This window comes from Trachypithecus francoisi, unplaced genomic scaffold (genome assembly GCF_009764315.1).
Source record: "Trachypithecus francoisi isolate TF-2019V2 unplaced genomic scaffold, Tfra_2.0 Lachesis_group3, whole genome shotgun sequence".
In the NCBI taxonomy this organism is placed as follows: domain Eukaryota; kingdom Metazoa; phylum Chordata; class Mammalia; order Primates; family Cercopithecidae; genus Trachypithecus; species Trachypithecus francoisi.
The window spans coordinates 114,950,181-114,974,177 of NW_022681468.1; the positions used below are offsets into that span (position 1 = coordinate 114,950,181).

General features: G+C 52.9%; 1 protein-coding gene across 2 annotated transcripts in view; it reads right to left on the reverse strand.

The window, feature by feature from the left end:
- The window catches only part of CCDC33 (coiled-coil domain containing 33), a 101,494-nt gene that overhangs the window by 20,531 nt on the left and 56,966 nt on the right, over nt 1–23,997 (reverse strand). For both annotated transcript variants that reach the window (XM_033189395.1, XM_033189396.1), the window contains exon 11: nt 19,478–19,672. In XM_033189395.1, coding sequence (XP_033045286.1) covers nt 19,478–19,672 — 195 coding nt within the window. The remainder of the gene's footprint in view (nt 1–19,477; nt 19,673–23,997) is intronic.

Here is a 23,997-nt window from a genome sequence, read left to right on the forward strand (position 1 = left end):
GGAGTCCCAAGGCTGCTCTGCTCCCCCCACCCCTGCCGGCTCCAGGTCTGGTTCATACATTCTGAGGCTGTCTTGAATGCCCTCACTTCCTGCAATAAAACCACCGCATCAGACACACGGGGGTGGGGGAGGAGAGGCTCCTGGGGCTGAGATGGCTTTTGCTGTTGCTTTTGACAGGCTGTCAGACTTCTCTGGACCCTGCCTGGATGTGGGCCTTTGCTGCAGCCTAGGAGGGGGCTCGTGGGCAGCTGGGGTTCTGTGCCCCTGCACATGGGCCGTGTGAGGGCAGAGATGCTAGCTCCAGGAGGCGGGACATGTGCTGAGGGAACACAGCCCTCCATTTCCATTTCTAAAACTCCTGGCAGGAATGCTGCTGGGCCTGAAATACACATGGAACTGCGCCCCTCCCCAACCCCCAAATCCCCACCCCAGGTGCTCCACCACAGCTTGGAGCTGTCTGCAGGAAAGGGTTCGTCATGATGTCAGTGACCTTCACAGAAGGACCCTGGGATGGGTCCAGACTAGGGGGCTGGCAGGGGAAGGGTGGGCAGGGAGCTTGGTTAAAACTCCCTCCTCTGTACCCCCCACCCCCAAAGTGTATGTTTGCATTTTGCCCTAACTGAATCCGTTGTCTACCTTGAGGTCGTCATGACCCTGTAAGTGGGCAGCCAGAGTGGCAAGAGAGTGTCTCCTTTCATCTCCAGGGGAGGAGTGAGCACTGCCTTTCCCCCACCCAGGCCAAGGACTGAGGTCCTCCCAGTTCAGGATACACTCTTTGGCAAGCCCACTTGGCCAGGCCCTGTGGTGGGCACTGGAGACACAGATGTGACCAAGGCTTGGGGTCTCTGTCCCAAGGAGCTTGTATTCTAGTCGATGTGACAGCAGGCAGTGTGGCATAATATATCAGTATGGCAAATGCAGTAGCCGGGGAGCCCCTCAGCCAGCCCCCTCCTCACCCTGGGGTGCAGGCAGGGGTGTATTGGAGGGCATGTCAGAGAGGGAGATGGGTTTTGAAGGATGAGTAGGAGTTTGTTAGGTGATACAGGCATAAGGAGGGGACACAGTCTTAGCACAGGGAACAGCAGGAGCACAGGTGTGGAGGTGAGCAGCAGCCTGGTACACTGCGGGAGTGCAGACAGGACATGTGGCGAGGAGGGGCTGGTAGGAGATGAGACTGAAGCGGCTGCAGGGTTCAGTCATGGGACCTTGGATGCAAGTCTAAGGCCCAGCTGTCGAGCCTGTTATAGGCAGGCAAAGTGGACTGGGCTGGGCCTGAATGCTGGCACCAAGCATGCTTGTGAATTCCCAAAGACCCTCCCAGAATAAGGTCTGGTTGCCTTCTAAACAAATTCAATGTGCTATGCAGGACCCAGAGCCCAGAGAGCGTAAGAAGTTGCCTAGCACTTCTGTGGCAGGGCCAGCTCAGCATTCATAGCCCTCTGGGGTTAGAAATCTGTACTGGGCAAATCACCTGATCTCAAACTCAAACAGGAGTTTGAGACCATCTTGGCCAATATGGTGAAACCCCGTCTCTACTAAATATAAAAATTAGCTGGGCACGGTGGCGGGCACCTGTAATCCCAGTTACTCAGGAGGCTGAGGCAGGAAAATTGCTTGAATCTGGGGAGGCAGGGGTTGCAGTGAGCCGAGATCACACCACCGTACTCCAGCCGGGACAACAGAGTGATACTCCATCTCAAAAAAAAAAAAAAAAAAAAAGAAGAAACAAAAGAAAAGGAAGAAATCTGTGCTGGGGCTGGAAGGGACTGAGATGCCTTCTGGGAGACAGAATGACCCAAAACCTTGGGATGGGGAGAGAGCCAAGGGAAGGCATCCTTGAGATGCTGCCTTTTCTCAGTTATCTGAGTGGGCCACCTGCCCTGATATCCTGGAGCCACTAGACCATGACACACCCCACTCTAGGAGCTGTACAAGCCTTGGCCCCTGTACCACCCTTGATCAATGCTGCTCAAGAGAAACAGAGACTTCCAAGTGGCTTCTCAGCCTCTCAGCCCCTTCCCACCCCTGTGACTCAAATGTGTCACTGTTCTTGTAGCAGGAACCTGCCAAAGCTCAGGCTATGGGAGCCAGAGCGGGGACCAGATCCTACGCCCTGCCTCCCAGCACCCAGACGTAGCCAGCCTTCCAGGGTATGGTTTGGTTTGGGGTCTGGGGGCTTCCTCTGGAGGGCTGAGGCCCTGCCAGGTGGGGTGAGACTCAGAGGGGTTTGCAAGGGTCCCAGGCCAAGCTTGGCTCAGCAGAGAGAGAGAGGCTGTGGGTGTTGAGGGGGAGATGAAGGAAGATGAAGACTTGGCCTTGCCTTCAGGGGCCCTAGACTGAGTGGGGAGACAGTGTCCCACCCTGAGGAGCTCAGTCTGAGAGGGCAGATGTGAGCCTGCTGAGGAAGCCCCTGTATGTATGAGGAGGGTTGCACTGTCATATCTGAGCAGGAGGCAGGGCGCACACACTCCTGATAAGGACATATGAAAAGAACAGATGGCACCAACAAGTGCAAATTAATTGAGCGAAGCCTGTGTACATAGGCGCTGTGAACAAGCAGGCTGATGGCTCAGGAGGCGTGGTGCGGGGGCAGGGCAGGGAGCAGGGAGCAGGGAGAAGCTGTAACGAGCACTTATCGATGTCTCGCTGGATCTGCAGCTGGTAGCACAATTATTGACAAAGCCTGTCTATAAATCTCCCAGCCATGTCTTCAGAAACCTTAATTACGGGGCCTCATTACCCTTCACACCTCTAGGCACGGGGACCCTCCTAGGCCGGGGTGGCTGCTGACACTGTGGCTGGCCTGCCATGGATGGGCTGAAACCCTGCAGGGAGATGTGCCTAGCAGGGGTGTCTGAGGAACACAATTCAGGTCCACGTGGCTCTGATGAGTGGGCAGAGGCTCAGCCTCAGGCAAGGGCAAGAGGGTGAAAGGGACTTTGTAACCAAGGGCAACATAAACTGAGTTTACATTCTGGTTTTGCCAGTCATTCTGGACTCTGATGAGCATCTTGCCTCTCTGAGCCTCAGTTTCCTCATCTGTACAATGAGGAGAGGGCTTTGGTGAAGATTACGTGAGCAACGTCCATCTAGCGTTGAGCACAGTGCCTGGCCTGTGTTGTGTGAGTAACATCTGTCCCTTCCATCTCTTCTCGGTTGCTGTCTGAAGCTACCAACAAAGAAAAGCGGCCCCTGGTGGCTGGGAGCTGGCGGCCTCAGCTGGACCCTGGTGTCCTGCTGCTGAATGTCATTCGCAACATCATACCAGGCCACGCTCTGACCACTCTATAATGTGTGTGAACACAGATAAAACATAGTCACTGTGCAAAGCCCAAAAATGACCAAACTCCCTTTCCTGGTTAATATGAGTGACTGCTGCTTCTTTATTAGTATCATCATTCCTGCCTTCCAGATGAGAACTCCTATGATACCTACCCACTCTTAGAATGCTGATTCTAAGCCAGCCTCCTGATACCATCTAACCCAGAGCAAAGCCTGTTTCCTCAAACCCTTCCCCAAATACTCTAATACCAGCTTGAATCTGTGAAGTCCTTCCATACACTCTTTCCGGGATGCCCCGCAACTCCCCATGGTTGCATCCCCCTTAGTACAACAATACTTAGTACAACGGTCCACAATAACCCCAACTTTGTTAAACTGCATGTTTAACAAACATACAGTTCCTGGTCATCTTCAGCTGGAGGGGTTGAGATCCTGCTATTGGAGCCTCGTCTCTTTAGATGACTGTGCTCTCCAGGCCTGAATTCTAGGCTCTCATCTTCACATTCCTCCCTCTCATTATTTTTGTGTGTGCACCCAGGCCAGGAGAGAACACACTGGGGTGGGGGTGTGGAGGGGAGAGATACTGGGGGCATCTGCCATGTCTCTGCCTGGGAGAAGGAGCCCTGTCTGGACATTTGGGGCTCTTGGGGGATCCAAGGAGGCCTAGACTATCTTGAGACTTGGGAGGGACCGTGGGTCAGGGAAGGGACTAGAGTGATGGAAGCTCAGTGTCACAGGGGAGCAGGAGGTGGGGTGAGACCGCCCATCCTGCCTCCAGGCCTAAGCTACATGCCCCGTGTGCTCTGTCCAGGCAGATCACAGTCCTGCCTCCAGCCTAGGCCACAAGCCTCCTCCCCAGCCCTGTGCTGCAGAAAACCACCTCTCTGCTGCCAGACTCAAGGCCACCCCAGAGCTTCACAAAGTGCTTCAGCCATCAGAACCCTGGTAATCCCTGTGTTTAGCTTTGCCTCTTGAGGCTTGAACCTCAAGGCAGTTGGTCCTTTCAGAGCCCCCGCCTCCCCTGCCTGTCACCTGGCCTTTTTTGGCCATGGTTCCTCTCACACCTCCCTCTCCCCATCCCTGACAGTCCCCCATGGGAACCTTCTCTACAGCCTACTCAGCCTTGCCCACTGCCCAAGTAATGGAAATCCAGGGCCCAGACTTCACAGATGCAGGTGGCAATGAAGGGAGGGGGCTTCCTGGGGGGAGCACTCCCGTTGCCTGTGGGTACCCTCCCCGCTGGGTCTCTCAGGATGCCCCCTGACCACCTCAGGCCTCTCAGAGTCAGTCTCAAAATTCAAATTCTTTTCTTTTTTTTTTTTTTTGAGATGGAGTCTCCTCTGTTGCCCAGGCTAGAGTGCAGTGGCTTGATCTTGGCTCACTACAACCTCTGTCTCCTGGGTTCAAGCTATTTTCCTGCTTCAGCCTCCCGAGTAGCTGGGACTACAGGCATGCACCACCATGCTCAGCTAATTTTTGTATTTTTAGTAGAGACGGGGTTTCACCATGTTGGCCAGGATGGTCTCAATCTCTTGACCTCATGATCTGCCCACCTCGGCCTTCCAAAGTGCTGGGATTACAGGCGTGAGCCACCGCACCCAGCCTCAGAATTCAAATTCTGATTAGCCAGACCTTCTGCACCAAGCACATCTCCAGTCCTGCCTCCTGACCATCTTCCCAGAGTTGTTTTTGTTTTTATTTTGTTTGAGTCAGGGTCTCACTGTCACCCAGGCTGGAGTGCAGTGGCAGGAACATGGCTCACTGCAGCCTCAACCTCTTAGACTCAAGCAATTCCCTCACCTCAGTCTCCCAAGTAGCTAGGATTACAGGCACGTGTCACCAAGCTTGGTTAATGTTTTAAAAATTTTTGTGGAGACGGCGTCTCGCTATGTTACCCAGGCTGGTCTCAAGCTCCTGGTCTCAAGTGATCCTCCTGTCTTGGCCTCCCAAAGTGCTGGGATTACAGGCGTGAGCCACTGCGCCGGCTTCTCCCAGAGTTTTTAAGTTCCCCTCATTCTTAAGGTCTAGGTTGTTCTGTTGAGATGGCTGGTGGAGGACTTGGGGGGTCTGGAATGAGTGGGGCACAGATCCATTTGTAGTGGATAAATAGATTCCCTGAGTGAATGGCCTATAGTGGTGTAACGAGGGTCTTGGAGGGACCGAGAGGGGTAGAATCTGATTCCCAGACCCTCTGCAGTCTCCTACACTGTCCTCTTCACTCCCTGCTGTGGAAAAAAAGGCACCAGAAGCTCTTCATGGCTCACAGAGCTGCTCCAGGCACTGTGAGGTTTTCACAGCCAGCCTGGGGGTAAGGGCTAGCACTGTCCCCCTTTCCCAGCTAAAGAGACTGAGGTTCCTGTAGGTGCTGGCTGGGAGCTGAGTAGGAGGCAAACACCTCTGTGATCCAGACTACCTCTGGTCCACCAAGCTGCTCAGGAAGGGGCATTCTATGCATTCAGTGGGCACACACTTACTGAGCACCCACTGAGTGCCAGGCACCTGGGGTAGAGGTGGGGGAGGGGTACAAGGTGGAGTGAGCTGGGAGCACGGGTCTGGAGCTGGGAGGAGGCACCACTGCCGTTGAGCGTGGGTAGAATATTCTGGGTTCAGGTAAAGGCTTGAGGAAGGGGCTTCAGAGGCCCCAGGGCCCATCAGGCTGAGGGGCTCCTGCTGCAGGCAAGGGAACCATGCATGGGTTCAGGGCAGGGGGTAGCATGTCTAGATTTGGGCTTGGGACAGGGCACCTGGTGGCTGTGTCCTAGCAGGAGGGAGGCTGAGGTGGACAGGAGGGCCCCATCTGGACGGTCAGCTCCCAGATCCTGAGCCAACTCTCTGAGTGAGCCCACTGGCCCTCCACAGGAGCCCTCCGCCCACATACAGGAGAAGGCAGGAGGGTGGGGTCTTCATCTTGGCCTCCACAGGACCCTCCCTACCAGCCTGGCAGCTCCCTACTGAATGGCTCCCTAGCCAGCCTGAGGAGGAAGAGCGAGATGCCTCCAGTCCCAAACTAGTCCTCTGAGAGGGTCCAGCTGTCATTGCCCTTCCTGGTCCTTCCAAATCCCTGAGCCCCTCTGCAGCCCAACCCCAGGGTCCACCCTGTGGAGGTGGATTTGCATATCTGAGAGTGAAAAAAATTCTGCTGCAGAGGCTCAGTACCACCAGAGCTGCTGAGCCCCCTTTTGTCTGTTTGAGTAAGAGATGGCTAAAGGCTGAAGGATAATTAGTCCCCCGTGGGCAACGCAGTCCCCCCTCCTTGAAGATTTAAAGGCACAGCCCACATGCTCAAGCTACTTGGGTCTCAGCCCCTTCCCCCACAGGCCCTCGCTGCCCCCTTGACTCCGCCCTGAGGAGGGGACGGCAGCCGCTGGCAGGAGCCGATGAATGAGCGTTTTATCTGATTAAACTGGGAGTGAACTGGCTGGTCTCCATTATCTGCTGACTTGATTGGATATTTAGCACCAAGTGTGTGTGTGTGTGTGTGTGTGTGTGTGTGTGTGTGTGTGTGTCTGCACACATGGACTGGGCTATTCTAGTCTGTGTGTCAGGAGGAAATTGGATTGTACTGAAAAACATTTAATCTGAACTCAGGAGTGCACCCTGATAGAGTCACCAAGCTAGGAGTGAGGGTTGGGGGAGGGACAGTTCTGCCTTTAGCCCTGGACAAGAGGGACTCTAGCCCTGGACAAGAGGGACTCCAGCCCTGGGCCCCGTGGGTTGGAAGGTCCTGCTCTGGCCCTCCTTGGGGCACAACCCTTCCCATGGGGTGAGGAGTTGGTGGTCCCAAGGCGGACGTGCCCACCTGGAACCTGTGCCAGCTTTAGACCTCACCCTGGGTAACTGGGATCCTGGCACTCCCCTGCTTCCAGGGCCTGTCCTCCTGCAGGTGGCAGTATACCCTTATGCACTCGAAAGAGCTCGCAAAGTCTCATAGGTATGGGACTGAAATTGAGCTGTGTGAGAAGAAAAGGGGACGGGTGGGGTTGAGGGGTGGGGGCCTGGGAGTGGCTCTCCCCACACTGCCAGGGGCCAGTGTGGAAGCTGAGAATTCCTTGAGGTTGTTCATAAGGTGTATTTATTGAGGTAGAGGAATGGAACATATTTAGGAGTTTGCTAGCTTCTGCCTGATTTATATTTTAATTACCTGGGGTTTGGACATATGGTATGTAGGCCTTGCTTGTACTCTCAAATGTTCCAGGTGGGCCTCGGCTGGGGGTGGGGGCTGCAGCCACAGAGCTTGTCTTGGTGTTTACTAGGAAACTGAGGCAGCTCTTCCTCCCTGATAGGCTGGGAAGATGGTGAGTCAAGCTCACCAGGCTCCTGACCTCCGAGTCACCAGGCTCGGCCAAGGCTCAGGCACTGGACTGGAGACCCCAGACGTGTGTTGGACCAAGACTTCTCCTCAGTCTTGTCTGGTGGCCCTGGGAGGGTTATTGTGCTACCAGCAGGTTCCTCTCCTATAAAGTGGGGGTGATAATTGTATGTTCCTTTTCAGGCTGGAGCGAGGATTACATGAGATTATGACCAAAGTTCTGGGTGCAGAGTAAGAGCTCAGTGAATCTTGATGAGAACACTTAGTGTTATTAAAATGAGTGCTAAGATTGGGCTGGGCTTGCAGAGTACAGAAGGGACCAGCCCCATTTCCCAGGTTAGCAACTCTTTCTCCCAGTCGCTTCTGGTTCTATAGTCCACCTCACTCTCACCAATCGATGATTCAAGCCCTCAGCAATTTATGGCCTCATCATCTTGGCTTTAGTTACCGAGAGCACTCCACTCCTGCCTCACCCACCCACCATTTAATTAAAGATGGACAGCAAGACTTGGCAGCACCAGCCATTTCACTAAGGAGCAGCACCAGGAGGCTGTCCCGCCTCTGTCTGCCTTGTTTGCTGGGATGAAAGAGGAAATTGTCAAGACCAGGCTCCTCACTCCACAGGAGGGGAGACGGAGGCCCAGGAGGGGAGGGGTCAGTCAGGCTGACTCCTCAAGTCAGAACTGACTCAATGTCTCCTGATGCTCCTCCTGCCCAACACTCTCTCTGCAGTAATTTTCTCTCTCCCTGGGTGGCCTCTGCCTGGAGTGACCTCGTTCTCATCTCCTCTGAGCCTGACCTTCTGGGTACTTAGGGCAGGCCCTGATTTGGCCACTCCACTCACTACTCCACCCATCCCATCCGTTCTTTCCCCCACACCGCTAAGACTTTCTCATCCTTCACTGGAGGGAGGCATTCACTCCATTAATACAGATAAAGAAACTGAGGTCCAGACAGGGAAGGGACTAGCCCTGGGGCCCCACAGTACTTTTTGGTGAGACTCCAGGCCAAGCCTGGAGAGAGACAGGCACACACATACTAACTAGTAATTCCTACTCAACAGATCAACAGATTCCTCTTGCAAGGAACAAGAGGAATTTCGTTTCCCTTCCACGAACAAATCAAAGATCTGTTATGGTTTCATACTAACCACCACTGCCGCTTGGTTGACTTTTCTCTCTTGCTTATCACAGTGACATCTACAGACTACCCTGGCATTCTGTAGAAAGTGTGCCCTGCCTGGGGTGGGAGTGGATGGGGGTTAGGATTAGGTAGACCCCCTCTGAGCTCCCACAATCCCCGGAGGACCCTGAGCCCCAGTCCTGACCACTCCCTCCTTCCAGCCATTCTTGATGAGTCTCCCTGCTGAATTGGGACTTCTTGAGGACAAGGACCCTTGTATGGACCCTTATCTTTATGTGACTGTCACATATCTTGGGAGTGAACTTCTGGAGAGAGGGTCAGAGGGAAACGCCTGGGTGAGTTGTGCTGCCTCCCCTCATTCCACTCCATCTCAAGGGATCCCACCAACACAATGACTATTAACAAACCTCCTGCAAAGTGCAGAAGTGGACAGCCCTTTACAGTTTCCAATGTATTGCCATCCACTCTCCTGTTAGTCCTCTCAAAAGCCTCAAGAGGCAGGGAGAGTATTTCCTCTACTTAACAATGAAGAGACAGGATCAGAGAGGTCGAGTGATTTATTCAAGGCCACACAGCTCTTGGGTGGTGGAAATGGAACTCATGCCTGCTGGGGCTGCACAAATGAGTGGAGGAATCTGTGGGGTGAGATAACCAGACTTGGCACAGAGTAGATGCTCAAAACCCTGGTCGAACAAATGAATGAATGCATGAATGAATGAGTAGGCGCATGTGCCAGAATACAAAGTCAAGAGGGAAGGGAGAGACAGGTGGGGGTCTGGGGAGGTTGGGGGCACCAGATACTTTTGCTGCCTGTGCTCCTGTGGCCCCTTCTTGGCTCCTAAGGCACTGCTCTTCCTTGGCGTTTCAGTACTTCCCCCTTAGCCTCTGGGGTGATGCTCCTTTTCATGCTATCTCACTTCCCTTGGCCTTTGCAGACTTCTCCCCAGTTAGGCTGGGGGGCTTTCTCTATGGACGCCTCACCTCTCCAGGCCCATCCCTAATGTCTGTAGTGCCCAGTACAAGAACAGAAATGGAGGCTCCCAGCATGTGCCCCCTGCAAAGAGCCATTGCTTCTTGGGCCTCAGGGTGCACCCCTGCAAAAGTATTCAACCCTTAGAAGTGTAGACTTAAACTTGCAAAGTCCTCAGAAGCAGGTTCAGGCCAGGCACGGTGGCTCACGCACGTAATCCCAGCACTGTGGGAGGGCGAGGCAGGTGGATCACTTGAGGTCAGGAGTGTGAGACCCGCCTTGACAACATGGTGAAACCTTGTCTCTACTAAAAATACAAAAATTAGCCGGGCCTGGTGGTGGGTGCCTGTAATCCCAGCTACTTGGAAGGCTGAAGCAGAAGAATCACTTGAACCTGGGAGGTGGAGGTTGCGGTGAGTCGAGATCGCACCATTGCACTCCAGCCTGGGTGACAGAGCAAGACTCCATTTCAAAAAACAAAAAGGAGAAGAAGAAGAAGAAGAAGAAGAAGAGGAAGAAGAAGAAGAAGAAGGAGGAGGAGGAGGAGGAGGAGGAAAAGGGGAGGAGGAAGAGGAGGAGAAAGAAGAAGCAGGTTCAGGCCCATTTGGGGGTCTTGGGTACTGACAGAGTGTTCTAGAAGTGTGGAGCTTGGGATCTGGGGCACATTTACCTGGCCAGGTGGGGAGGGACAAAGCTGGAGGAGTGCGAGTTGGCCCTCTAAATCAGCTTAGGTACCTGGCCAAGTCGGTCAGGAAGACAGGCCCACCCGAGTGGCCCATAGCTTTGCCTGGCAGAGCAGCACCAGGCTCCCCACCAGCCCCAGGGCCGGGGGCTGGGGGTGGGAGTTGAGGAGCCCACACACATGTGCAGCGCATGTGGAGTGGGGGAGGGGACTGGCCTGCAGGGGGCCTTGCTCAGCCGCTTGCACACACCAAGAGACAATAAATCGACAAACACTTAATCTTTCTGCAAATTGAAATGGAGCCGTAAATATCTGCTGCATCCCAGTAGCTGAGTTATGAGTCTCGTTTATTAATCTCTTTAGTCTCAGGTGATGGATGGAGAAGAATGGCCCGCTGAGACTCCGAGGGATGGGGGAAGGAGGGAGGAGAAGTGGGTCAGGGGTCTGAGAACAGTCTTGCCAGAGAAAGGGTCAGAGGGAGAGGCCTGGGGGATTTTTGCTTCCTTTTTATACTCAGCCTTGATCGCAGGGTCCCACGAACACAGTGACTATTAAGACTCCTGCAAAGCGGACAACGCTTTACAGTTTCCAACACACTGCCCCTCATTCTCTTGTTAATTCTCCCCATCGTCTCAAGAGGTGGACAGGGTGACAGTATTCCCTCCACTTAACAATGAGGAGACAGGATCAGAGAGGTGGAGTGATTTATCCAAGGTCACACAGCTCCAGAGTGGTGGAGATGGAACATAAACCTGCAAGAGCTACGCAGATGAGAGGAGGGGTCTGCAGAGGGAGGTAACAGACACATGTGGGATGTGATCCTTATTTCTTCCTTTCTACTCTTCTCCCCTCCCTCCCTTCCTTGCTAAAATGCTTGGTAAGCACTGTGTGTGATTGTGTTTAGGAATTGGAGAGGAAAAGGTCAGAGCTGGGGGAGGGACAGGAAGGGGAGAAGAGCTGGTGAGTGTTCTCAGCCATGGCTCAGGTCTGTTGCCCCGTCTTAAGTATTTATTTGTAGGACCCCCTCCAGCCCCTGTCAGCATGCGGTGCTCCCAGCTGAGGGCCTGCAAGAGTGCAGGGGAGGAGCTGAGGAGGGTTGGGGCCCTGAGAAGCCTTCCTGCCTGTGGGGAGCTGGGCCTGGGTAGGAGCTCGTGAGTGTGTGCTGCACAGAACAGGGATGCTTGGAGAAGTGACTGGGAGAGAGGACAAACCCAGCAAATGGGGTAGTCACCCTGGGCAGTACAGTCAGGGGCTATGGAGACTGAGGAAGGGAAACAGGAAGGCTGGGGTGGCCAGTGTTTTGGGAACATGTCTTGTGGCTGGTGTGGGATGGCCTGAAGGGGACACTGAGTCAGGGGCGTCTGTTTGGAGGCCATTGGGTGGACCCTGGTTGGTTCTGCTCTTTGTCTCTGTCTCATTCCCTGTTTCTCTCATAGTTCCTCAGTCTTTCTTGGTTCCAAAGGATCTGGGGGCCTGGGTCCTCTTGTACTCCCAGGCCCTGGGTGATCCTGCTCCCAGGCTGGGCTTGGTGCCTGAACCAGTGGCCCTGGGGGGCCTGCTTATTCCTGTTCCTGGGTGCCAATCCCAGGCTCCCAAGGTTTTGCAATGTCACCACCCTAGGCTGATGTTCCTGCTGCTTGTTGCCACCAATGTGGGCAGTGTGCAGGGGTGCTCCAAGTCCCTTCCCTGGTGACTGCTGCTGGCAGCCTCAAAAGACTCCTGCTCAGAGTTCATCACCTTCCACCAGGTGGTGCTGAGGAGTGGAGGCTGGGTTTGACTGCTGACGTCCTCACCAGGCTGCAGACCCCATCCTGGGTATGGGCCTGGGGGCAGGACCAAGGCGACAGCCACTGTGCAGGAGCCCCAGGGCACTCAGGAACATCTGCTCCAACCTCCTGTGCTCTCAGAGGCAGGAACTGGGGCCCAGAGAGGGGAAGGAAGTTCAAGGTCACTTCCAGGAGCAGTGGGAGCACTGTGAGTGCAGGGACAGCATGGAGCTGGGCCGGGCTAGGCAGGGTGGTGTGCCCTGTGGATGAGGGAGGTTGACAGGGTAGAGGGTGTGGCAACCTCCAGTGGGGTAGACCTGGGGCAGGGGAGGTTTCCATGCCATGTAGGGTGGCCACCATCCAGGTTTGCCTGGGACTGTCTTGGTTTAAGCACTGAACACCTCATAGTCTGGAAACCCCTTAGTCTTGGACAGGCAGGGATAGGTGGTCACCCCAGGGCCATGCCAGCCGGACAGAAAGGACTAGGCTCAGGGTGTCTCTGGTACACAGCCAGCCGCCCTTTCTGGGGGGCCTTACCTCTCCCATCTGATCCTGAGGGGCAGGTAGGGTAGGGCAAGCACCTCTTCTGTGCTAAGATGGAGAAACCAAGGCACATGTTCACCCAGAGTCCCCAGAGCACCTCTCTGCTTGCCTGCGAGGAAAGGGGTCCCTGTGCTGGGAAGCTTGCCTTCCTGAGGACCGAGCCCACCTCTGGCACAGTGGGACTTGACAGAGGCCACAGCTTCCCTGGTCCTCCTTCCTCTCTGTGCTCATTATCTGGGGCTGTCTCTGCTGAAGTCAACCTACACCTCCCGAGCAGGGTAAGTGGGGTGGGGGCAGCTGGGGAAGAGGATTTAGAGAAACTGAGGGATTAAGGCCGAATCGTTCTAGGGTCTAGCAGACTCAAGAAAGGAAGAGAAACAAAAGCGGTATGCTCAGAGGGGGCGGGGATGTGGAGGAGACAGGTGGAGGGAGGGGGGAAAGGCTTTCAAAGACAGAATGAAAGAAATGAGTTATTCCAGCGTGAGGAGGTTGGAAAAACTCCACTGAATCTTTTAACAACCCTTGTCAATTATTCATCTCCTGGTATGAGGGCCCTCTGGTCTGCCACAAATCTCCTCTGAGCAAGGCAGAAGGAGGGAGGGAAACAGAGGAGTCAGAGAGAGAGAGAGAGAAGGAGAGAGAAGTGGAGAGAGAGAGCAGGGGAGGGCGAGAGAGAGAAAGAGAGAGAGAGAGAGCGCAGGAGAGACAGGGAGAGAGACAGGAAGAGGAGGGAAGCGACCCTGTCCTTGAATTTCTGTGCTGGAAACAACACTGAATACACACTTCTTTCACAGTAAATGAGCACATCTGCCTTTCTTTATCCAAAGCATAGCCCACCTCCTCCAGGAAGACTTCCTTGCTTGCCTCTCCCCCTATCCACCACCTCCCCAACTCTCTCTCATTCACTGAGGGCTCACTAGGTGTGTCCAGGAGTGCTGGGTAAGTGTGGCAGTTAAAAAGCTACATTGGGGCCTATCATGGGGAGGGAGGAGGAGGGAGGGATTGCATTGGGGAGTTATACATGATATAAATGATGAATTGATGGGTGCTGACGAGTTGATGGGTGCAGCACACCAACATGGCATAAGTATACATATGTAACAAACCTGCACATTATGCACATGTACCCTAGAACTTAAAGTATAATAAAAACAAACAAACAAACAAACAAAAAAAGCTACATTGTCCCAACCATGCCCCTCCTTTGCCTGTTCATCCACCACCAAATATTTACTGTGTGCCTACTCTATGCCACTAATCATCTCCCTGGGTATGGCTTGCTCCTGTCCACTGGGGAATTCTCAGAACTGAGGTCCTTGTTCTCTTTGTCCCCATGTCCCTGCCCCAGCTGGACACAGTGCTGGGCACATGGCAGGGTGGAGAGTTCTGATTTTCTGATGGACTGGAGGAATGGGGAGTCCAGGCACATGGCAGGTGTTTCAGAAGCCCTTTGTGGTGGAAGTTGGTCCATCTAGAGGTGGCATGGAGCCCCCTTGCCTTACCTGCTCCCCTCCTGGCATCGGGAGACATGGCCTGGCTCCATGTGAGGTGGGATCAGGGTGCCCAGAGAGTGGAGGGCAGATGCTCGCAGGTTGTTGACTATTTGGAGAGTTGCTGTGTTCAGGATGAACCTTAGCACCTCATTCTTCACACTCACTTAAAGGCTCACCTCTTCCCAATGGCTTTCTGAGCTGCTCAGAAGGGTGATAAGGCTTCCTCTACCTCTGCCTGAGGCCCTACACTCGACCCAAGACCATACATACCCATGGGACTTGACCTCGGTGGGTCCACCCAGGACCAGAGTGTTGAACCATGTTAACCACACGGAACTTGAAAGCCTGCATCAAAACTAAATGTTCCAAGGTGAGAAGAAATGGTTGGATTGCAGCCTGAAAATGAGGTAGATCAAGGGCACATCCAGGGGCAGGGAGCCGCAGTGGGTTTAGTGAACCATGGGAGTGGGACAGGCAAGACCAGGGCAGCAGGCAGCATTGCACAGAGAGGCATAGACCTCCTCTTCTCTGCTCTCATCCACTTCCAAGGTGCTTTTCTCTCCAGAAAATTGTTCAATTTCTTATTAAGCTGAAGTAGGATCTGAAGGGAATTAGGGATAAAATTGTTTTTCGGGCTCTGGGGAATGCATGATGAGACTGGATATAGACAAACACACTCCGGAAATCAGGGGAGGCCAAGAGGCTCAGCCGGAGACAACGGCCCAGCATGAGGGAGACAGTTCTTCATTTGGCTACTATGCAACCACTGCCATGTCACTGGCGCCTGCTGCTCGCCCTGGGACCTGCTGCCGGCCACCGCTCCCTGGCCGCATGTCCAGGAGCCGCACACACTGTGACCGTGCCATTGTTACTCAGTTGTGTCCCAGTGCTACTACTCTGTATGTCTGCCCACGGCTTCCACACTGTGCTCCGTACTCATTCCTATGATTGCACCCTCCTGCACTGCAGGGCTGTGTGACATGATTCTACAGCTTGGGTCTATTGTTATGCAACGACACTCCACTGCTCCATGGCCACGTTCGACTGCTTGTCACTGTGCCTCATGGTCGCTTGAGTTCATCCATTGCTATGTAATTTTGTTTGGTTGCTATGGAACGGTGACCCATTGCTACACAGCTAGGCTACCTGTGCTTGTCATGGAGCTGTACACTGTTGCTACCCACCCACGTTCTATTGCCTGTAACTGCTATCTACTGGCCACGTGAACATGTGTGTCTGGGTCCTGCCATGATCCTTCTGGGCTCTGGCCAGTGGGTAGGAGCTGGGGTTGGGGGCTGGGTCTCTAGGCCCCCTCTAGGGCAAAGTGTCAGAGGTAGAAATAGCCAGCCTGGTAAATCTGAGGAGAGTGAGAGAGTGAGAACGAGAAGGCAAGTGAGAGAGGGAGTGAGAGAGAGAAATGACTTGGGGGACAGAACCAGGGGTGAGAGGATAAACAAGGACGTAGCCAAGAGTCAGGAACAAAGAGGGGCGGGGTGCCTGGAACAGAGTGGGATGGGTAAGGGAGAGGGACATACCCACCGCCCTGGATACTCTGTGAGTCTCTGGGGGACCCAATGGTGCCAGGTCGACTGAGCATGCAGGCCTCTGTAGCATCCAGTATTTCCTTGGCTGGATGCAAGGCAGCATGAGATTGCCATGTCAGGAAGCCTTGGGCAGGCCCACTCCTACCCATCCCTGGGCCACCTCATTGCCACCCTTTGTAAAATGAGAGAATCAGTCTAGATACTTTCTAAGGTTCTTTCTGATTCTCTTGCTGTCCAGCCAGGGGTTCTATTCCATTTCCCAACTAGCATTTACCAACATCTGTCTTGGGCCAGGCCTGGGCAGGGCTCTGGAGCCCAGAGGCGAGTAAGTCAGTAAAGTAAGCCCTTTAGTTCAAGGGCTGGATGGTGGTGGCTGAGTGGCCCTAACCCGATAGGAAACCAGGGCTAACAGCCAGTCCTTAAGGCCTCACCAGGTGTGCAGCAAGAGGGAGGGTAGAGGGACCAGGAACACTCTCTCTGGGTGAATGAGCCACTGATGGGCATGCTGGAGGTGATGCCCAGGGTGGGCATGCTTGAGTGAGTTCTCCATCAGACCCAGCTCACAACACCTCTGCAGTCTGTGGGTATTGGGTATCACCCAGAGCCTCCCAGAACTCCAGCCTAGCACGCTCAGGCCACTTCCTTCTTTCCTCACTCCTCTGTCACTGACAATGATTACTGTTGCTTAAAAATACTTCCTCCTGGCTGGGCGTGGTAGCTTACACCTGTAATCTCAGCACTTTGGGAGGCCGAGGCAGGCAGATCACCTGAGGTTGGGAGTTCGAGGCCAGCCTGGCCAACATGGTGAAACCCTGTCTCTACTAAAAATACAAAAATTAGCCTGGCGTGGTGGCACATGTCTGTAATCCCAGCTACTTGAGAGGCTGAGGCAGGAGCATTGCTTGAATCCGGGAGGGGGAGGTTGCAATGAGCTGGGATTGCACCACTGAACTCTAGCTTGGTGACAGAGTGAGACTCAGTCTCAAAAAAAAAAAGCAAAATTAGCCATGCATGGTGTCGCATGCCTGTAATCCCAGCTACTCAGGAGACTGAGGCAGGAAAATCTCTTGAACCCAGAAGGCAGAGGTTGTGGTGAGCTGAGATCGCACCATTGCACTCCAGCCTGGACAACAAGAGCGAAACTCCATCTCAAAAACAAACAAACAAACAAACAAACACCCAAAAAACACTTCCTCCTAATGGCTAACCTTGACTTCTCAAGCTGCAGCCTGGTCCCATCTCTTTTGGTTTAATTCTTAAGAGAAAATCAAGACTTGCCCGCTACCCATGTTATTCTAATATTCTTTCAGATGTTGAAAACACTGTTTATATTGCCCACCTCTCAGATCCATTCTATATTTAAAGGCCATTTCTTCCTCCACTCTATTTTTTCCTCTCTGCTCCTCCTCCACCATCATCATCACCATCATCATCATCATCATCAAATTTTATAAGCATAGTGCACACTCCAACCCAACCCACCCACAATTTGTGTCTCACTTCCCACAAACAAATCCATGGTCTTAAGACATCTGTATCTGGTTTCTCTCAAATAATCCAGACTCTCAGACCTACTGACCTCAGTTCAGACCTTGGAGGCTTTACCAGCAGACTGCAAATGAAGGACTCCCTGCCATGCCCAGTACCAGGAGCAGGGCTGGGTACTTCCTCCTCCTTGGTTGTGCTATGTCAGTGCCCAAGTGACTGATGTGAGAGGCTTGTCCAGCCAGGAGGTGCTTGAGGCTCCTGCTTGCAGAGGTAGTGTGAGTCAGGGGTTGAGGTCTGCATCATTGGGGGAAGGTGGAGGCTTAGCTTGGGGAGGGCTGAGGCTTGGCTGGTTGGCCCCTCCTGGGCAGCTGAGCAGGAGAGGTTGCTCTGAGCCCTCCGCAGGGCTGAGACCGGGGAGGAACGCCTTCTTTCTCCTCCCTTCCCATGTGCCTTTCCCTGTGATGGCACCTTCCCTTTTCTTTCTTTCCTGGCCTGTTTTTTCTTTTCTTTTGTTTTTTTCTATTGAGACGGGGTCTTGCTCTGTCACCCAAGCTGGAGTACAGTGGCACGATCATAGCTCACTGTAACCTTGACCTCCCAGGCTCAAGTGATCCTCCTGCTTCAGGTTCCTGAGTAGCTGAGACTACAGACATGCACCAACATATCCGGCTAATTTTTTGAATTTTTTGTAGAGACAGGATCTCACTATGTTGCCAGGGCTGGTCTCAAACTTCTGAGCTCAAGTGATCCTCCCACCTCGGCTGGCCCAAGTGGTGAGATTACAGATGCGGGCCATGCACCTGGCCTCTCTTTCCTTTACTACCTCTGCTTAGAGGCACAAGAAGGGGGAACCACGGGGCCAGGATGTGGAGAGGGCAGGAGGAGTGGCTTATTCATGCTGCCCCAAATCTCCAAAGATAGGGTTTTTAAATTTTCAATGCAGTTTATGGCTGAGCCGGATGTTGATCCCAAGGGCTGTTTCCTCAAGGGCCAGAGGTGACAGGAGGAAATCATAAAGATGGCCTATGAGTGCTGTGGTACATGAGCAGGACGGCCCTGCTCCCGGGTGGGCAGGGGTGCTCATGTGGAAGAACCCTGGGCATGCCCAGCAGACAGCCAGCCTTCCTATTCGTTCGATGGGACACGTTCCAGAAAGGTGCAGAAGTGCCAGGGGAAGATGAGGGGGCTGTTGGTGGAGGAGGTCAGGTCCTGGGAGGGGGGTGGCTTGGACTTCCCTATGGACTGGTGGCCTTGTCTGGGGCCTTTTCTCAAGATCTTCCAGAGCAGCGTTCCCCATGGGACCCGCTGTGGAAGAAGGGAGGAAGCCAACCAAGAATTCAGCCATGGTTACTGGGTAGCACCTCCCTGGACTGTCTCTTTGGTAGCCCATTCTTTAGCGCTCTGCATCAAGGGCTGAGACCCAGAACTGACTCCTCAACAAATTAGGATGTCACTTTGGCCACCTCCACCAGCCCTTTCTGAGCATCTGCTCAACAGGCATCAGGAAGACACAGCAGCTCCCATGATCAAGGACACAGACTCTGTCACCAAGATTGGTGTCCTCTATTACCTCTATTATTATTAGAGATGGATTTTCACTCTTGTTGCCCAGGCTGGAGTGCAATGGCGCAATCTTGGCTCACTGCAACCTCCACCTTCCAGGTTCAAGTGATTCTCCTGCCTCAGCCTCCTGAGTAGCTGGAATTACAGCCATGACCACCACGCCTGGCTAATTTTGTATTTTTTTAGTAGAGACAGAGTTTCTCCATGTTGGTCAGGCTGATCTCAAACTCCCGACCTCAGGTGATCCTCCCGCCTTGGCCTCCCAAAGTGTTGAGATTACAGGCATGAGCCACCATGCCCAGCTAGTGTCCTCTTTTTTTGAGCCCCAGTTTCTCCCGTTATAAGTTAAAATGAATCTCTTAAAAGTGCTTCCCACTACCCAGTGGCCGTGCACCTCAGGAAGTTCTGGGTTGATGCCTACACACCTAAATGGAACCCTGGCTTCCAAGTGTTGCATGTGTTTGTTTTGAAAGAAATTACACAGGAATTCCACTCAAAAGGTGAAGAGACCCTGCAAATGAAGAAGCCACAGCTCCCAGCCATTTGACTTTGGGGTAACTCACATGCAGAGTGTGCCTAAGGGGAGGTCTGCTGGCCACTTGAGGCATGAACCAGTCCTGCAGATGGCAGTTAAGTCCCCTTCCCATGGCCTCATCACTGCCCCGGCCCTTCCCACCTGGGGAGAGACACTCACTGTGTTGCGGGACGTCTCAGGCACCAGAGGCTCCTCCTCTGCTTCCCGTGGCATGGACGTGCTCAAGTCCATTGTGGAGCTCACTGTGTCCTTGGACCAGGACTCTTGGATGGTTCCCAGCTTCTCATCTAGGATCTTGGGGTCCAAGGTAGGAAGAGCCTTGCTGTTGTTTGGTGTCAAGAAGTTTTCTGGTCTCTGAGAAGAGAAGGTACAGAGAAACTTTGGAACAGGCCCCTTCTCTCTGCCCATCTACCATAAGCACACCTTCTACACCCCAAGCCTCTCCTCCTCATGGCTCAGGAGGCCCTGCATGGCTGGCCTGTGCACACCTCCTACCATCTGCCCCTTGCTCACTGGGCCCCAACTACATGGCCCCTGCTGTTCCTCCAACAAGCCAAGCTCTCTCCTGCCTCAGGGCCTTGGCATTTGCTGTTCTCTTCCTGGAGGTCCTCACGGATCTTTACGTGGCTGTCTCCTTCTTATCATTCAAGTCTCAGCCCAGATATGACCTGCTCAGAGGGTTCCTGCTCTTTGAGATAGAGGCCCACTCTATCTAAAGTAATCCCAGTTCCAATATACTCTCTATTCATTTATCCCATTTTACTGTGTTCATAGCACTTACTCTACCAGAAAATTTTAAAATGCATTTACTTCTTAACTGCCTCCCCATGAGTCCCATGTCAGCAAGGAACCTTGTCTATCCCTAGTGTCTGGCTCATTGTAGGCACTCAATACATTTTTGGTGGAAGAATAAATGAACTATGCCATCTCTGACACCCAAACTCGGTGCAGCAACAACAGCTTCTAAAATCCTGTACTCTTTTGACACCCTTTGCTATGTAGACCTATTTTCCATTTCATCTCCTCTATCATCCTTCAATCTTACCACCCGTTAAGCAGAGAGTCTCTCCTCTCTGTATATTCTGATGAACCTTCATCTCCCTCCATGTTCTTTTCCTGTTCTCCTTCTCCCTTGGCAGGATTATCACTCTCATGTGTCTAAAGTCTGATGCCACTCAAATACCAGCTTCCCCACCACCCAGGGATGCCTTGACGTCTCAGCTCACACTGACTTGTAGATTTTCTGGGTTCTTCTGATCTAGCAGTTGGCTGTCTGTGCTTTCATGTTGCTCTCTAAGCTATTTTTTCTTTTCTTTTCTTTTCTTTACTTTTTTTTTTTTTTTGAGACAGAGTCTTGCTCTCTTACCCAGGCTGGAGTGCAGTGCCATGATCTCGGCTCACTGCAGCCTCCACCTCCTGGGTTCAAGCAATTCTCTTGCCTTAGCCTTCTGAGTAGCTGGGACTACAGGCATCCGCCACCACACTTGGCTAATTTTTGTGTTTTTAGTAGAGATGGGGTTTCACCATATTGGCCAGGCTGGTCTCGAACTCCTGACCTTGTGATCTGCCCGCCTCAGCCTCTCAAAGTGCTGGGATTACAGGCATGAGTCATTGTGCCTGGCTGCTATTTTTTTTTTTTTTTTTGAGACGGAGTCTCGCTCTGTCCCCGGGACTGGAGTGCAGTGGCGGGATCTCAGCTCACTGCAAGCTCCGCCTCCCGGGTTTACGCCATTCTCCTGCCTCAGCCTCCGAGTAGCTGGGACCACAGGCGCCCGCCACCTCGCCCGGCTGGTTTTTTGTATTTTTTAGTAGAGACGGGGTTTCACCGTGTTCGCCAGGATGGTCTCGATCTCCTGACCTCGTGATCCGCCCGTCTCGGCCTTCCAAAGTGCTGGGATTACAGGCTTGAGCCACCGCGCCCGGCCTGTTTTTGTTTTTTAAATAAAACTTTAAGTTCCTTGGGCTTAGGGACATGTCTGTGCTCCCTTTGGGGAGGGGTTACTTTAAAGCCCTGTTGGAAATTTATGGTTATCTCTAAAACACACTCATTGTTCAAAGAATCATGCAGTCCTAGGGTTTTTAGGGACCTCAAAGGTGAGCCAGTTCCACCCTGCACCAGCTGTTGGAATCCTCTCTTGGCTACATAGCAGACAAATTATTCCACTGTCTGGAGTCTTGTGCTAGAAATAAATAGAGCAACGGGCACACTGCCAACTAGTACAGATGCGCTCAGAGTTAGAGGTGCCCTGGTGTTTGACCCTGAACAACCAGAGAGGGAATGAGTGCAGGTGGGCTTCTTTTTAAGTGGTTCTTCTATAGGAAAGTCCATGCATACTAACTCAATGAATTGGGACAAGGACCCTTCACTTTACCACTGAAATTCTTTAAGTAATTTTTCTTTTATGCCACTTTCAAATAAACTTTGCTGTGCAGAAATTCATTAAGGCGAAGATGTTTCTGGTGATGTCTATAGAGTAAGGGACAGTCACACAAGTACACAGAGGCATTTGGCTAAGTCTGGGCTCTATATCCCCCAACTCCCCATCAAATGGGTGCAAAATAGACAACGTCAAAGAGAAAGCAGCTATAACAAGACTCTGGGAATGGGAAGAGTGGGACACTGGGGGACCCCGAGGCTGACTTTGGCAGGCCACTTACTGCACTTCATGATCAAGACTCCTGGGCCTGTTTTGTCTGTGGGCATCAGGCCTGGTGGTCTCTCCCACCTGGTCCTCTCAGTAGCTATGGCTCATGGAGGGTGGGCTTCACTTGGAGGTTCCCCACTGACGTGAAGACACCCAGGGTAGCATCTGAGTCAGATGGTTTAGGGTTTTTGGGCCATGTGTTTTAGAGGAAAGAATACCACATCTGTCTCCTTCTCAGAACAGCTGAACACCAGATTGACTGCAGAGGAAGAGCTACAAAATGCATATTGGGTGGATGGATGAATGGGTGGGTGGATGAATGGATGGATGAATGCAGGAAAGAATGAAGGAAAGCATAAATACAGGGCAAAGACCATCTTCCCATTGACCAGGTGGCCCCTGGGGCTGGCGTGAGATGCTGATTCAGGACCTATAATGACATTTCTGCTCATTTCCAGGCAGAAAGCCAATCTCCATGTCCTGGATTTCATAGACTGCCATCTAATCCAGTTAGGAGAGGAAGTAGAAGTAATGAAATCAAGGAAGAGGTCTCTAGAGGTGTCCCCGTCAGTACTAAAAGCAGGGACAATTGCAAGGGAGTTCCCTCCCCCACAGCCTGTCTCCCTGACATCCACTCAGTGTGGCCCCAGCACCAGATGGGTCAATGCAATAACCCAGAGCTGACGTTTACTGAGCCCCTGGTCAGAGCTGAGCTGGGCACTCACCAGGTACTTTTACGTGGATTCTGAAATTTACTATGTATAATCCATTTAATTTCATCACAAAGCTAAAATAAAGGTGAGAACAACCCCTCAGTCCAGACCAGTGCCTTTACCCTGTCAGTCTCTTAGGGGGTGATGTGGGGGTGAGCTCTGGGAAGGAGGGCAGGCAAGGCAGAGTACCTATGGACTTTAAGTCGATCCTGCCCATCCCTGCTCCAGCCACCCTTCCTGTAGTGCCTGCCAGACTCAATGGTTCTATCCTGCCCTACCCTGGGGTTGACCCTGGCCAGGATCTGCTCCCATGGCTGCTCCATGCCTGTACCTCCCCCCCCGCCCCCCGCATGTCTCTGCCCACCTTCCCATTCCCCTGTCCCATTCAACTTTGTCAGGATCCATCTGGCCTGGGGTTTGGAGGCAAGGTGGAGAGGTAACTTTTATAGTGAAATCTTTAGACCTCTAAACAGCACAGATCCTGCAGGGCACATCAGAGGGAGTTGCTTTTGTCATGTGAGGTGAGGGGCACCAAGAGACCCATCATGTCTAAATTCTCCCTAATAGTTCTCATTCTTTAGGGTCAGCATTACATCTCCAGACTCCACAGCTTCAATCAGCTCACATTTCGGGGAGGAAATTATGCCCTCATCCCCTTGCTTCTCAAGGAAGGGAGCTTGCCTGAGACCACAGAGAGGGCTAGGCTGCTCAAGACCATAGGAAGAGCCAACCCATAGGAGATGGTGAGTCAGTGAAGGATGGGGAGAGCCTTGGACACTAACTCATCCCAAGACTAACTCCTCCTAATCAAGCCCAGCCTTGCCTCACTCTCCTTTCCTCCAGGTAGGATGAAAGCTGCTGGCCCACCCCACAAGCCTGCGTGTTTGTTTCTGTATTTGACAAGCCTTGCCTGCTGGGGCAGCTTGGGGCTGACAAGTGGCCCCTGTCCCTGTGGCTTCGTGGCTGTAGCACATCCTGGCTCATTAAGACTGTAATTGGAGATTGACTTTGAAAGCTCAAAGAGATGCATGGCCACGCACTAGCTCAGACCCAGCATTCAGCCCACTGCTCCCTGTGTTGCTGCATCTGCCCACACCACATATAAGTGCCATGGTTGGGGAGAAGACACGCCTTCCTCACTCCTCCCAGCACTCACTGTTGCTAGCAGAGTTGGGTCTGTTGAGACAGACCAGGCCAATGGCATCACAGGCTTGAGGCTTCTCAGGTCACCTGTCTCCCTCCTCCCCACAACATCCTCTGCCTTCCTCCTACCCATTCCATCCCCTAGATCCCCAGTCATGCAAAATGCAACAGTTCCAGC